The sequence below is a fragment of the Nyctereutes procyonoides genome, unplaced genomic scaffold, assembly GCF_905146905.1.
Source record: "Nyctereutes procyonoides isolate TBG_1078 unplaced genomic scaffold, NYPRO_anot_genome, whole genome shotgun sequence".
Classification (NCBI taxonomy): Eukaryota; Metazoa; Chordata; class Mammalia; order Carnivora; family Canidae; genus Nyctereutes; species Nyctereutes procyonoides.
Window position 1 is genome coordinate 12,984,988 of NW_026575139.1, and position 15,855 is coordinate 13,000,842.

General features: G+C 44.2%; 1 protein-coding gene across 1 annotated transcript in view; it reads left to right on the plus strand.

Annotated features, from left to right (window-relative positions):
• KCNK10 (potassium two pore domain channel subfamily K member 10) overlaps positions 1-15,855 on the plus strand; it is a 130,166-nt gene that overhangs the window by 63,842 nt on the left and 50,469 nt on the right. The window contains exon 3 of the mRNA XM_055304234.1: positions 15,675-15,792. Coding sequence (XP_055160209.1) covers positions 15,675-15,792 — 118 coding nt within the window. The remainder of the gene's footprint in view (positions 1-15,674; positions 15,793-15,855) is intronic.

Below are 15,855 nucleotides of genomic sequence, written 5' to 3' on the forward strand. Positions count from 1 at the left end.
CTCAGCTCTCTCTTAAATGTTTGCTTTGTGTTTAACACTTTCCAGAATTTTAAGAGAGTCAAGAAACATCAGTTCCCTGCTTCATAACAGAAAGCATGTCCCTATGTCTTCTCCCTGCACCCATTGGGTATGAATCCTGGGCTTGGGATATTTAAGATCTCCAGCCATTGTAATGTAAGGATCTATACTTGTGTTTATCTACGGTCTTTTTCACAACACAGGTTAAGCAGATTTAAATGCTGAATCTGTGTTAATCAAGAACCAATTAGTTATGGTTTGCCCTTCTGTTCACTGATTCCTTCATAGGATGAAAAGGCCCACCCTTCCGGACCAGGGGAGCATTCTCTGACTTCATGTGTCTGAGCAGCACTGCATATAGTGCTCATAAGAAACACCCTTTTTTGGAGGGGTTTTCAGCATGGTATGTTCCAAGCTGGAAAAAATAGTATCATTGTACCTCACCAAAGTCTGAAAGGAGAGACTGACAGGTTGAAGATAGTATCAATGGTATTTATCTGGTAATGTCAGGACCCTTGGCTGGATTGAGTAAATCCCTCATAACGTAAGCTGGAAGGTGTAATTCATGTTATTAATAACAAGAACAGAGTGCCCAGAACAGCTTAACTCCCATAAAATGTATGGATAGCTTGAAAGAGCCATAGCTGGGGAAGGAGTTTCAAAAGAATTAAACCACTTTTATGGGGGTGCTGTGGGACTTGGGAGAAGACCAATGGGTCACCGTCCCTGATTCAACTGCTGTTATGCAGGGAACTTTCTCATTAATGAATTCATTCATACATTCTTCAAGTTGCTATTGAGCTGTTGTATCAGGTTGTATCAGGTCACATGTGAGGTGTTGGGGATAGAAAAGAGGAGAATAAAACAGACCATGAGCAAGTTCCTAACCTCTCTCTGATCCAGTTTTGTTATCAATAAAATGCGCCTAAAATCCCTCACCCTTGGGGTGTTGAGAGGATTAAATTCTATAATTCATGAGAAGGGCTTTGAACGATGTTTAGCACGTGGTGAGTGCTAAAAAATAAAAAGATCATTCCCTCTGTCGTTAATGTTTATAGTATTATTCTAACAGCTTAGAGTTTCAGGCAGCCGTTCTTTTATTTTTAAGTTTTAATTTTAATTCCAGTTAGTTAACATCTAGTGTTATATTAGTGTACAATATAGTTCCCTACATCCCCTGGTTCGAGCAGTGGTTCTTTTTTTCCAAGCAGTGGTTCTTAATGGAGAGGAGGTTTGCCCACCGCCCCCCTGGGGGAGCATCTGACAACATCTGGAGACATTTTCAGTTGTCATGACTTGAGGAGGTGTTATAGTGGAATCTGGTGAGTAGAGACCAGAGATGCTGCTAAACATCCTGCAAGGCACAGGACATCCCCCAGTACATCAGGAATTATCCAGTCAAATGTCACCACGGCTGAGATTGAGAAACCCCAGAAGAGACACATGGAGCTATTTCCGCCCCCAGTTTTATGGTGAGATGATTGACATGCCTCACTGTATAGGTTTATGGTGTACTGAAGAATGGTTCGAACATGTATTGTGAAGCAATTACTGCTGTGTTTGCTTGGCATCTAACTTCGAGTATAGATACAATAAAGGAAAAAAGCAAAAAGAGATAGAAAATTTTTTCCTTGTGGTGAGAACCCTCAAAATTTGCTCTCTTAACACCTTTCCTGTGTATCACACAGCTGGGTTAGCCAGAGTCATCATGCTGCACTTTACATCTCTAGTTTATGTATTTTATAACCTGAAGCTGGTCCTTTTTAAAATTTTTATTTATTTGTTTTAGAGAGAGAGAGAGAGAGAGAGAGAGAGAGAGAGAGAGAGAGTCAGAGAGAGCACATGAGTAGGGGGGAAGGGCAGAGGAAGAGGGAGAAGCAGGCTCCATCCCAGGACCCTGAGATCATGACCTGAGCCCAAGATAGATGCTTAACCGACAGAGCCACCCAGGTACCCCTCAAGCTTCTACTTTTTGACTACCTTCCTCTTCCACCTCTACGTTTGGCCTCTGATCTCTTTTACTACAAATTTTTCATTTTTGTTTTTGTTTTTTAGATTCCACATATAAGTGAGACCATACAGCATTTGTCTTTCTCTGACTTGTTTTACTTAGCTTGATGCCATCAAGGTCCATTCATGTTCCACTGTATGTATGTGACAGCTTCTTCATCTACTCCTCTGTTGATGGACACTCAGGTCTTGCCTATTGTAAATAATGCTGCTGTGAGCGTGAGGGTGTGTATATTTTTTTAAGTTAATGTTTTTGGTTTTTTTGGACATATTCCCAGGAGTGGAATTGCTGGATCATATGGTAGTTATATTTTTAATTTTTTGAGGATCTTCCATACTGTTTTCTATAGTGGCTGCACCAGTTTGCATTCCCACCAAGAGTGCGAGAGGGTTTCCTTTTCTGCACATCCTCTCCAGCATTTGTTGTCCCCTGTCTTTTTGGTGATGATCAGAATGGAGCTATCTGAAATACGTGAAAAATGGGAGCCCTAATGAGGCAAACGGAGGTCAGGGAAGTTTCCTTGGCTATTCATCTTCTTTTAGTCTCTACGACTGTTCTAGAAGGATAGTCTTTTGTGCCCATTTATAGATGAGGAAACTGAGGCAGCAGGCAGCAAAGTTACATGCTCAAAGTCGCCTAGAAGATCCAGGATTTACTAAAATCCTAGAAGAACTAGGAGTTACTCCTGGGCAGTCTGACCATGTATTGTAGGCTTTTAACCACCACACATTCAAACAGAAACATGGACCATGGGAGGAGGTTCATGCTGCAGGCCATGCGTGCAGGGCATCCCAGTGGAGTGGGTGGCCTGTCGAGAGAGCTGCAGGTGGTCAGTGTGGCTTGAGCTGAGAGGTATGGGGAGAGGTGCTAGATGAGGCTGGAGAGGCGAGTGGGGCTGGATTTGGGAGCTGCCCCCCGAAACTTGCTTAGGAGTTGGGCTTTATGCCCCGAGAAGTGGGGAGTCATTGCAAAAGTTTACGCAACACAGTGACATGATGAAAATTTTCTTTTGGAAAAAGAATTCTTTAGCAATGGGGACTTTGGGTTGGTGGAAGGAGAAATTGGAGAAAGGAAGAGCCACTAGAAGAACATCAGAGGTGAGAGATGCTGGGCACAGAGAAGGGGGCACATTTAAGAGAGTCGGACAAAGGAAAGTTGCAGATGACTCCTTTCCCTTCAGCAGGGATTTCTGGAGTGCTTGCTCAGTGCTCTGCACCTATTAGCATTGCTTGTTCAAGCAGAGGCCCGGTGGGCAGCATTGCTGGAGATAGGCACCCAGGCTCTGCAGTTTCCCATCCTATGTTAAATCTCTTTCCTGATTTCTGGCTGGGTGCCTTGGGAAATAGGAGAGTCACCCCAGGTCTCAGCTTCCCGCCTGTAAACAGGAGATGATGGTATTATTCATGTCCACCTGTTAGGGTGGTCTGCAGTTTAGTTACTTTTACTGTTGTGATTGCTATTATTTATTTGTTAGGGAAGGAAGAAAAAAGAAACCAGAAAGCTCCTACTAAAATATATCCCTCCTGGAGGCCTACTGAGGGGAAAGAGAAGAAAGCTGCTAAATGCCCTTTGGGGTTTCAGTCCTAAATTTTCTAATTGACAAAATTTCTCAGTTTGCTTCTACTGTTAAAGCGTGAAGTCACCTTCACAGAAATTTCTGTGAATGCTGGCTCAGGCTGCTAACACCGGTGGGGCTGTGTCTTTATGGCTTGAGCCCGAGGAGGCAGCATAGCAGTTTCCTATTCCATTTAGAGGGCTTACCATGGCCACCTAGGTCAGCATCTTTATCCCGAGCTTTGGTGGGGACACTGATCTCTCCACAGATCTCTCTCTGTGCCGATCCCCCTCTCTTTCACCCACATTGTTGCTCACATAGTTTGGGAAACATTCCAGAAAACCTCAGAGACCCAGAAGCCTCAGGCAGCCCCCAAGGCGCAGGTCAGTGGAACAATAGGATGGCCATCAGGCCAAGGTGTAACTGAGTGAAAGGGCCTGTGTCCTCTGACTGAGGGCCTGGCTGCTGTTCATGACCTACTGAGCTGTGTGGATCTTCTAGTTTGATGCCCTGGGGCAAGCCACTTAACCAGAGCTGGGCCTCAGCAGTTCTACCCAGAGGGGACACATGAGAACCATCCATCTCTGGACTCTTGCCCCTGAGGCGACACGGGAGACTCTGCAGATGACTGTAACAGAGAGATTTCCTGCACAACTGTCTTAGTAATGAAAAATGGCTGCTGGTTTTTTTTTTTTTTTTGGTTGTTCACTTTCCTCTAGGCACTGTTCCAAGTGCTTCCATGTCTGAGCTCACTTAACCCTGGCAATAAGCTTACTACAGGTAGGTTCCATCTCCATCATTCCATTTTATGGATGAGAAAATAATTCTGAGAAGCACCTTGTCCGAGGTAAAAAACAATCAGTATATGGTTAAATGGGTATTTGAGCCTTGGGACGTCTGACTCTGAAGCCCATTGCTCTAACCATTGGGCTGTGCTTCTCACTTGCATAATTGCTGAGTTTCCCTTATAGCACATCTGGGCCTTTCCTGAAAGCTTTTACTCTGAGGAAAAGACTGGAGGGAGAAGGAAATATTTTTAAGGGTGTGTGGGCTGTCTGACCTGGTACGATAGCACTCGAAATGTGGATTGTTGTATTTTCAAGAAGGTGTCAACGAGAGGAAGGAGCATGGGTGTGAAAGTAGACTTGGTCCCTCACCCCACAGAACCTAAGGCTCCTCCTCCTAGGAAAGGATGGGACAGTCCCTCTCATTCAGAATATGGGGAGGAGGAGAGGGGATAGCCCACACAGAGCACCAGCAGAGTGCCTGGCATCTACCTGGAGTACAGGAAATAATATTTCCTTGAACTTGATTTGACAGTCACCCGATCTCAAGAACCTCTTTATCCTCACTGGGCTCTCTTGCCTCAATTGCTTATTTCCCTGTCCCTAGTACAATTGTCTTAGAAACTTCTGTCGTGGCTAGTCTTGGAGAAAGCAGTAACACGTTCATCTTCTGTAATCCTCAAAGAATAAAACCATGAGGCGGCTTCCCTCAATGATGAGGGGAGGAAACCATGCCTCAGCCTGGGTGGATGATGATTTGTAGCAGTTTGTTTTTCAGGCAGTGAATGCTTAAATATTTTCAGACTTTGAAGTGTCTCCAGTGTAGCTTGTGGGATCACTTGGCTGTTTTCTCTCCAGGTAGTTGCCACATGGAAGGGGTGTAGTGTTGGATGAGGTGCCCACTAGGGGGGATATGGGAGTTTCCATTCTAAAGGCCTTGTACAATAAGGCCAGTACAACTGCAGGCAACAAGGATTCTTCTCTCATGGGAGGGCGACCCTGGGGGCAGCTGGTGTGGCACTCCTCAGAGTGAGCAGGCTACCTTGTGTCTGGAAAGTTGACTATTTTCCCCCGGCATACTTCTTTCAGACTTTGCTTTGGCAAGTTACTTCTCAGAACCCTCTTGACCTTAGCGTGGCCACTTTTTATTCATGTTAATCTCTTTATCTGAAGAAAACCTCAAGCTTTCATCTGCCTGGTGTGGGCCGGGTCTGGAATTTCCTAGAAGTATGAGCCTTTGTGTGTGTATGAGGGTCCCTTCTCATCCTGCTATGCCTCCTCTTCCTTGACTGATTCATGCCTTTTTATGTTGGTCAACAGGACCTCTGCTACTGGTTTTCATTTAATGATCTCTTGGGGATTTTTATCCTTTGCTAGTAAGTGATTAGAGTCTTAGATACTTTGCTCAGTACTCTAGCATATGGATTCATTTCACTGGCTCTGCTCTTTGGGCCTGACTCCACCATAATTTGGTGTGACATGATTTCATTTAAGATACAAGCAGCTGTATGGGAGGCCATGTTGTGTCCTGGGTGTGGACCTTTAATGTTGTATGGCGACCAAAACTGCTATTCTGCAGATAAGGGAGGGCCAGAGATCAGGAGCTTCCAAACTGTTCTCTCTAGAAGTTGGTTAATTTGCATGAGCCATGAACATTTTCCAAGGCCATGACATTTACCATTCCCTTCTGCCACGCCCCAAATCCCTTACTCAATTACTCAGTCACTCAATCATTCAACAAATTTACTGATTTCCTGCTGTGTGCCAACTTTAGTGCTAAGTCCTGGGGACATGATGGTGAATAAAAGGTGAACATATAGTCCCTGACCCTCTTGGAGTTTCTGACTAGGATGACCAAACATCCCAGGTTTCATGGTTCTGGAATAATTGTTAATGGTAGCCCTTTCTCTCTCAAAATTGTTCTGATTTGAAAGATGAATTATATGGTTACCCTACAGATAGGTAAACCTTGTGCATGGAATCACACAAATCAGGATAAACAAAACCATGATGAATGCTGCAGAGAAGGAGCTGGGTGGTGCATCAGCAGGAGAATTGACATAGGGGGTCGGGGATTCTGGGTGGGGGAGCTGAATGCCCAGGCCTGTAGTGGAAGGACGCCCAGGATGTCTGAGGACTTGAGAGAAGAGGATCATGTATGGCTGAAGGGGAGTTAGAAAGGGGAACCTGGTAGGCAATTAGCCAGGGAGCAGGTGGGGGACAGGCCATGCAGGGCTTTATCCTGAGAGTGCTGGGAAGCTATGCTCCTTCAGGCAGCAGGGTAGTATGATCTGGTCAGTCAGCACATGGCCGTTTTGGTCCCTTACATAAATCCAAAGGATAGCAGTGGGAGTCAAGGTCTGGTTTTAAACCATTCATTCATTCAGTGATCACATTTATGGCGTGTGAACAATGGCACTCTGCTAAGTGTTGGGTTCTGGATTTCTGAACTGATTTACCTTCAGAGGGGGCCAGACTCAAGTCCTAGGGGAGGCCTTCATGTACCCTCCATGGCAGGCAGTGCCCTGCTTGACCCTATAGCACTGACATGTGCCTCTACCCTTAGTAGACACTTTTTTTTTTTAAAGATTTTATTTATTTATTTATTCATTCATGAGAGACACACAGAGAGAGAGGCAGAGACACAGGCAGAGGGAGAAGCAGGCTCCATGCTGGACTCTGCCTGGGACTCAATCCCAGGTCTCCAGGATCACACCCTGGGCCGAGGGTAGCACTAAACCGCCTAGCCACCCGGGGTGCCCAATAGACACTATTTGAGTGAACATTATTTTTCTCATCTCTCTCCTTCCCACTTAGGTCTTCCAGATTGAATCTTTTATCCCATATATCCCTCGTTCCATATGTCCCTTCTAAGCCATAGAAGATGCTTAAGTTTCGAGGACTGAATGAATAGGACGTTTTAGATCTGTTTTGGAGACCAAAAGCCTTTTGTTTAAAACCTTTGCAGAAGCAAAGCAGAAAGTTATTTTGTTTCCGGGCAACAGAAGTTCTTTCTTTTCAGTCTGGTTGTCAAGGTACTTCTCTCAAATCAGTTTTCCGTCTAAATTTTTCTGCATGAGCAGATTCCCCTGGTGTCCTTAACCTCTGAAGCTTTGCATATCTAGAAACACAATGATTGAAGGGAAGCATGGCACCCAAGGCACCGATTCAGCAGTCGGTGGAAATCCTTGCTGTGAGTCAGAGTGCAAAGCCAGCTAAGCCTTCTCCTTCCCCACCCTGAGCCATCCCTTCTTCCAAGCAGCCTTTTGTGCAAGAAGTTTAGGCCACAGCTGAGGCAGCAGGTGACCTCTGTTGAGTGCAGGGTTGGGTCTTTTGTGCCTAAGGACACAGCTCTGACAATGTGAAGTGACTCCTCCCCATTGTTACCCAGAAATCAGAGGCACTGCCCTCTCTCCAGCGAAGCAGTCATGCAGAAGATTGTTCAATGCATGCAAGATCGGGCCTGCAGCCCCTGGCCTGTCTCTACAGGCCCCCACTTCATTATTATTATTGTTTTTATCCCGAGGCTGTGATTCCCTGACTGTTTAGTGAAGGTCTAAAGCTTTTGAGCCAGAAATTAAAGAGCTAATGGAAATTGGCATGCCTCTGGAAAAATGAAGTTGCAAATGAGGATTGTGTCCCCCAGAAAAAAACTCCCATAAAAATAAAACAAAAAATCCAGAAATGAGCGGGGTATATGGTGTCCACATTTCTATACAAATGTACTTGTGTTTTGTTCTTATTTAAAATGAATAAAAAAATCTTACTTAATGAAGTTTTGATGGTTGGCATGTGGCTTGTATGATTATTTTCCATATTTACAATAAAACATTTTCATTAACTGAATTCTTGTCATGAAGCAGGTGCTGTGTTTGGCTCCAGTGATTAGAAAAAAATAACAAAAGACACAAGATGCCCACTCCCTGTCCTCCAGAAGCTTCCAGGCTGGTATTAGTTTTATCACAAGCTAACACCTGCCTGGTGTTTACTGTGACCGGGCCCTGCCCTAAATACTTTATTATTTAATGTTTACTGTGATCCTTTGAGGCAGGGACAAGCAACCGAAGGGAGGAATTAAATAACATGCCCAAGCTCAATGGAGAGGAATGGGGATATCCACAGCCCATGGTCTTAAACAAGTGGCTTTCCTTGCTACCACTAGTTAATTCTTCGGTTGTGGTAATGTTCTAAAACTCAAATCTTGGGGTGCCTGGATGGCTCAGTCATTTCGGTGACCGACTGTTGGTTTCAGCTCAGGTCATGATCTCAGGGTGGTGAGATCAAGCCCCACATCAGGATCCATACTCAGTGGGGAGTCTGCTCCAGATTCTCTCTCCCTCTGCCCTTCCCCTACCCCTATCCTCCACCCCTACTGTCATGCACACATACTCTTTCTCGCTCGCGCTCTCTCCCTCTCTCTCTCTCAAAGAAAGAAATAATCTTTAAAAAAAGACTTGGTCTAAAAAATAAAAATCTATTATCACCTGGGTATACACTAATGACTAATCTATCTAAATATTGTCATGTGGGATCAAGCCACATTCGGGGGGAGCCCTTTCACCTTCCAAATTGTGCCTTACAATATAGAATTCTCTCTCTGACTACATAGAACAATGAAAAAAGAGAAATTTTAAACCATGAGGGAAGCATCAAGCCCATAAGGAATTGCCTCATCACAAGGGTTAACTGCATTATTCTGTGCACTGGCAAGTGCTCAGTAAGGATTCCTGTTCTTATTAATATTACTATATACGAAATGACAAGGTGCACCACTCAAAGCTTTACATACATTACAAAATATCCCAACAAGGACACTGCAGGGAAAGGTTTCCTCATCTTATAGATGAAGACACCGAGACTCAGAGAATCTGAGTAATGTGCACAGGCTGAATGTTTGCTTCTTTATCCACAGGCTTTCTCTGTTGCGAGAGTAAGTGCTGATGGGGGCTGTGCTCTCACCTCGGCACTGAAGCAGAGGTTTCTTGGAATCTGCCACAGAAGTGCCTTGCCAGGGGTGGCTCCAGAATTCCTCTGATACACTCCTACTATTGGAAATATTGGGATGTGGTCTCGCACTTGGATGTAAAATTACCCCTCCCCTGCTCTAAAATATTTATATGAGAAATGCTTCTGAAGCTGGAGAAATAAAAGGCAACTGTGGCCAACAAATTAATATCACACTTCCATTTCTTACCTGAAGCTTTTCTGCCATAGATGGGGAAGGAAGTGGGAGGGCGTCCTGCCCTGTTGTTGGGGTTTTGAATCATTAGGGGTATTTGTGAGTTGTAATGAATGTGCTCTGCCAATTGCCTCTCTTGGCCTCACAGGGTTTGTGGCTTCCCTTTTGTCCATTAAGGGCTGAAAGTGTGCTCCCTTTTAATATATTTATGAAGTCACTTTTCATACCCACCCCTTCATCCTGCCTCAACCTCTCTGGCTAAATATTTACCTCGTAGACCCCCTTTGCTGACTGTGCCCTCTTGGGACTAAGAATGTGGTCAACACAGACCAGCCTTGGGTTCTCAGACGAGGCCATTTCCTTTTGTCTGTGTGGTAGAAGCTATTAGTAGAGTGACCATATGTCCTGCGTTCCACCTGTCTTGTGGTCCCAGCATGCTTATCACAGAGCCCCTCTTGACTCAGCAAGTGTCCTGGGTTTGACCATGGGTAAAATGATCACTCAGGCCATTAGTGTCCACGCGCATGGCTCTCATCAGCTGTGTTCATCAGCCAGTCTCAGACAAGCAGACTGATGATTGCTCTACCTTTGCTTGTTTTTCTTTTTGGTGCCATATAAGGCAACAGAGAAACAGATTATCTCACTGAGTACACAGATCATCAGAGAAAAGCCACAGACAGTTAGTGGTCCCCTGTGGGTCATCATTCATCCCACTGTAGTGCTAACACTTCTGGTGGTATCTTGCACCATCTGAAACAGTGATTTGGGCAGCTTGGCATTGCCTTATGGGATTATAGCACTGAGGAAAGCTGGTGGGGGGCCTCCAAGCCATATCTTTCCCTCCTCTCTTCCTATAGACTCAGACCCACCTCACTTTCAGAGTGGCTGCAGTTTCTCCATTATACCTTCCGGGTGGTCCTAACACCCCTACCCGGGGGTGGTGGTGGGAGGATGGGGGAGAGGGAGACAGACTCATTTTTATCTGTCCTCCAGTTTTACTGAGATATGATTGATATATGATATGTAAGCTTAAGGTGTATGATATATTGGTTTGGTACATTTATATATTGCAAGCTGATTACTATAATGGAGTTACATTATACCTTCATCATGTCACATAATTATAATTTCTTTTTCTTTTTTTTTTGTGGTGAGTGTACTTAAGATCTGCTGCTCTCTTAGCTGCTTTCAAGGGTGTAGTGCAGTACCACTAGCTGTGATCACAATGCTATACATTAGGTCCTCAGAACTTACTCATCTTATAAAGGAAAGTTTGTCCTCTTTGACCAACATTGCCCCATTTCTCTCACCCCCGGTCCCTGGTAGCCGCCATTCTTTTTTAGATCTTGCTTGCCATGTTCAAGTTAGCTCCCTACCTTTTTTTTTTTTTTAAAAAAGAACTGTTATATTTCTTTTTGTGGGGTTATTTTCTATTGTTTATCTGCTTTTACAAAGAAGTAAATTGCACGGGCCTAAGTTTATTACTTTAGTTTGTTTATTTGTTTATTATTGATTTGAACATTCACTCATGGGTTGTTTCCTGGGTAGTTGGGTGGGTAATGGACATTCCAACTGAGAGGCTGAAAATGAAGTTCAAGGAGTGGAATTAAATGTTACAGTAATGCTCTCTTATCTAGAGTATCTTTCCCCTGGAGCTTGAAACTCTTACATCACATTCAGAATGATTTCTTTTTGGATCCTTCTAAGACCTCATATTGGTTGAACTTGTAAGTGAACATACAATACTCATCGGGTCTGAGATTGTGGCCTAACATCATGCTGCTGTTGGTTCTATATGTTCCCTATAACTGATCTTTTAAGTGATGCAGTACACAGCTGAGATGCATCATTTCATTATCTATGTGCTCAGACATTTCTGATGGGCTGGCTTATCTTCACTTTCGCAGTCTGAACGCCGAGAAAAAACAAAACAACACATGAAAGCAAACACATTTAATTGTAAAATGTTTTACTTGAGTTCAATTAAGATCATTAGAAAATACTTTAAAAATTAATAAAGTTGGAACTGTGAACTCAATCAGAAATATCCGTATTGAGTTAAAAATGATGCTATTAATTCAAGTGATAGTCTGTTTCAACTGGATTTTCTCTCTGTTCATTTTAATTCTGGTGGTTTGCCCCAGATCTAGACAGAATAATCAAACCTGGTTCCTGGACTTGGGGATTGTCCAAACCCTCACTGAGGGCTTGGTGACTTGTTGGAGAGCTTTCTTCTTGCTTTGGGTTCCAATTCTCGTCCTGGCCCCACTATACCCTTAAGAGCCACAAAACCACTTCCTTGAGATATTTGCTTGTGTAGCCCACTCTACTGTAGATTTGGGAAAGTGATAGAGGGATTTTCATCACAGATATACATAAAGTTAAAGTTGGGTGCTGTGTGGACCTGCTCTTCAATTCCCCGGCTCTGCTATAGCTGAGTCCGAAGCTCCCATGTGTCAACGGACACTAGTTTCTCACTTTTTCCTCCTTGTCTTCTTGCTTTTTCAGGGCTTTCACTCTTTATTCTGTTCCTTCCTTCTCAGGGTATAAAATCAGTCTCCATGTTTATTTACCTTTTAATTTAATTTAATTTTTAAAAAATATTTTATTTATTTGTTTATTTGAGAGAGAGAGAGAGAGTGAGCATGAGCAGAAGGAACGGGAGGCAGAGGGAGAGGGAGAAACAGATCCCCTGCTGAGCAAGGAGACCTACATGGGGCTCTCCCATCCCAGAACCCTGGGATCATGAGCTGACCTGAAGGATGGAGCCACCCAGGCGCCCCTTTAATTTTATTTTAAATGCAGAGCAGTTAAGCTCTCACCAGCTCCAACAGCCAAATGAAGTTTGGTGCCTGCATTTACATGTTTAAGGATGTAGTCTAATTAGAAACGATCCTTCGAGAGGTCTGTCTACCTACATTCTTGGGCAGTGGCTGTCTTCCTCCTCATTTCTGTCTCGAGGTGAGCATGGTGGTGGGGAGAGAGGAGTGCCACGCCTAGAGGAGAGGTAAAAAACCATGGCTTGGACCCAGTCCAGATTTGAATTCTGGCTTCACTTCCTGGCTATGTGGCCTAGGGCAAGTTCCTTGACTTTCCTGAGCCTGGTTCCCTTATCTCTAATGTGGGGATATATAACTTTCTTGCAAATTGCAGAAAGATAAAATGGAGTAACACTTCTAAAGCACCTGGCTGAGCGCAGGAACTCGACAAAATGTTAATTTCCCTCCCCTCTCAACCTCAACGGACAAATGCTTTCCTTGAGGGCTACATATATAAACATTAAGTATTTCTAAATTGCATAATTCAAAAAAAACTTAAAAAGGAATCTTACTCTGGGTATTTTTGATGAAACAAATAATCATCCCCACTTGTCTTTGCTGCAAATCTGTACTTTTAGGTACAGCTTATGGCATTTATGTGCATTTCTCAGCAGAGTGAGACTTGATTGAACCCCTCCAACTCTCTATGTAGCTTCAGAGACACTGGAAATATTAGGTATTGATCGTGTGATTTGAACCCAATTAAGTGGCTGAGGCCTAGAGCTGTCCCCAGGGTATTCCTTGCAGGTGGATTTGGCAGAGCTGAATAGGTAACGAGAACATAAGCACTAGTTAAGGCTTGTGCTTTGGTCTGATGGCACTCACACAGCGCAGTGAAAATGGATATTTTGCCAGCAGAAAGGACTTGCCATCTGTCTTCCTCTAAAGCAGAGCAGACCGTAGCCTCTGATGAGTAAGTGATAGTTGTCAATTAGGTCAGTTAGACATGGGCTAAGACAGCTGGTACACATCCCGTGCGGCCGGATTTTAAATCCTGGGGTGCCAGGGTTTATTTTAGAAAGAGCATCCAGTGTGATAGCTCATATTCCTGGGGGCAGGAAAAAAATAAACTTTAACAGAAAAGATTTTTTTTTTCCTATGGCCCAGTCTGTTGCCTGGGGGTCTGCCAAATTGAGTCCACGGCATGTTTTGGTCTAACCTGTGAACTAAGAATGGCGTTTGCATATTTGAAGCTTTGTAAGTGGAAAAGAAAAGAAAAACATGCAACAGAAATCGTATGTGGCCCACAAAGCCTTAAATATTGACTATCTGGCCCTTACAGAAAAAGATCGGCAATGCCAAGTCAAGAGAGTTTGAAATATCTGAGGCTAAGTAAGGCAAGAGGTAATGATGATTCACTTTTTTTGGTTAACCTGACTTGTGGCAAACAGTGTGCCTGTCCTAACAAAGCTTCATGGTTGTTGTTCAGGATAAATACAATCACATTTCAGTATTTAATTGTGTCCCGTTATCTCCACATGGGGTCATCCCAACTTTGTCCAGGGACCAGTATCTCTATTTGTTGTTTCAGAAGTAGCTCATATGTCTGTCACCTCCCTCTAAAGGGCCCACTTGTCATTTCCTCATCACAGCTCACTTGCTTCAGGATTCTTCCTACACTGTCCCCTGGCCTGAGAGGAGTCGGCAGGGGCCAGCTCAGAAAGGGCTGCTCACGTATTTTCCGCCTTAGTCTGTACAGGCTGAGTCCAGGCGAGGATTTTCAGCTGGGGAGTATGTGATCAAAGACAAATTAAATATACCTGGTGCAAAAGTATGAGCTCAGGTATCTGCGGGGACTGCAGTATATGGATTGACCTCCTGGAAGGAGTGAGGCCTGGATTGGACACTGCAGGATAGGCACGATTGGGGAAGGGCATAGGCAAAGTTCCAGAGGTAGAAGGGGGTGTCTCATGGAATGTCCTGCCTTGCATTGGAGCTTTTCCAGTAGTGCAAAATGAGGTTGGATCATCAGTGTGGCCAATTTATGTGAATTGAAGGTGTATGGAATTCCAAATCCCTCAGCCAGTGAGGAGTTATTGTCACTTATTTTAAAAAGAACAGTGTGTGTGTGTGTGTGTGTGTGTGTGTGTGTGTGTGTGTGTGTGTGTGTGCTGCAGGGTAAGGGAGCAGGGGTTGTCAAATGACAGCCATGAAATTGGTACTACTTGTTACCCTCTAACTCCGTGCTGGGCACTGGGCTGAGGGCATTACACAGACCATCTCATTTAATCCTCAAAACTCTGAAAAAAGGGATCCCTGGGTGGTGCAGCGGTTTGGCGCCTGCCTCTGGCCCAGGGCGCGATCCTGGAGACCCGGAATCGAATCCCACGTCGGGCTCCCAGTGCATGGAGCCTGCTTCTCCCTCTGCCTGTGTCTCTGCCTCTCTCTCTCTCTGTGTGTGACTATCATAAATAGATAAAAATTAAAAAAAAAAAACTCTGAAAAAAAATCCTCAGAACTCTGTGGGGAGAGGTATTATCCCTGGTTTGCAAATGAGAACATTTGCATTTACAGAGGTTAAAATAACTTGTCTTCAGTTCTGAAGTTAATAGTGGGCAGAGAGCCTTGCTGGTCTGATCCGGAGCCCAAGCTCTCACCTCCTGCCATTCTGAAACAAGCTGGCGTAAAACACTTTAACAAAAACAGAAAAGGGAATAATGAAAAGCAACTGAGAGCCTGCCTTCCAGGAATGACATTTTGGGTGACAATCCTTCTAGACATCTTTCTATGTATATACACAGTGATATGTATGCATTTTGCATAACCCATGCCCAGATTGCCTAAATCCTGTGCCTGCAAATTTCACATAAATGGCACCACACTAAACATCCTAGTTTTCTCCCCCATCCCCCCCTTAAACCATTTTAAAAATTTTCCTAAATGGGCATATGTTGTCACTGCACCCACATTTGTGTAACCAGTCTCCTCTGGATCATTTCAGCTTCTTTTCTTTTTTTTTCTTTTAAGATTTATTTATTTATTTGAGAGAGTGAGAGTGAGAGGGAGAGCATGTGTGAGAGCAGGGGGAAGGTGGGTGTGGAGGGTGGGGGTGGGAGGCGCAGCGGGCTAGACATCGAGAAGAGTCTCCAGCTGACTCCCTGCTGACTGCAGCGCCCAACTCAGGGTTCCAGCTCATGACCCTGAGGTCACGACCCAAGCTGAAACCAAGAGTCAGACACTCAACTAACTGAGCCACTCAGGTGCCCCAATCATTTCAGTTTCTTGAGCAAGGAAAAAATTTGAGAGCTTTTTTTTTTTTTTTTAAAGATTTTTAACTAAATCTCCTGCTTTCTCGCTCTCTTTGCAGCATGCCCTTGACGCTGACAACGCAGGAGTAAGTCCGATAGGAAACTCTTCCAACAATAGCAGTCACTGGGACCTTGGAAGTGCCTTTTTCTTTGCTGGGACTGTCATCACCACCATAGGTATCCGTTCGTTTGCTAATATCTTTTCCTCTGGGGGCCAGCCAGAGAAACAGTGCTGGGTCA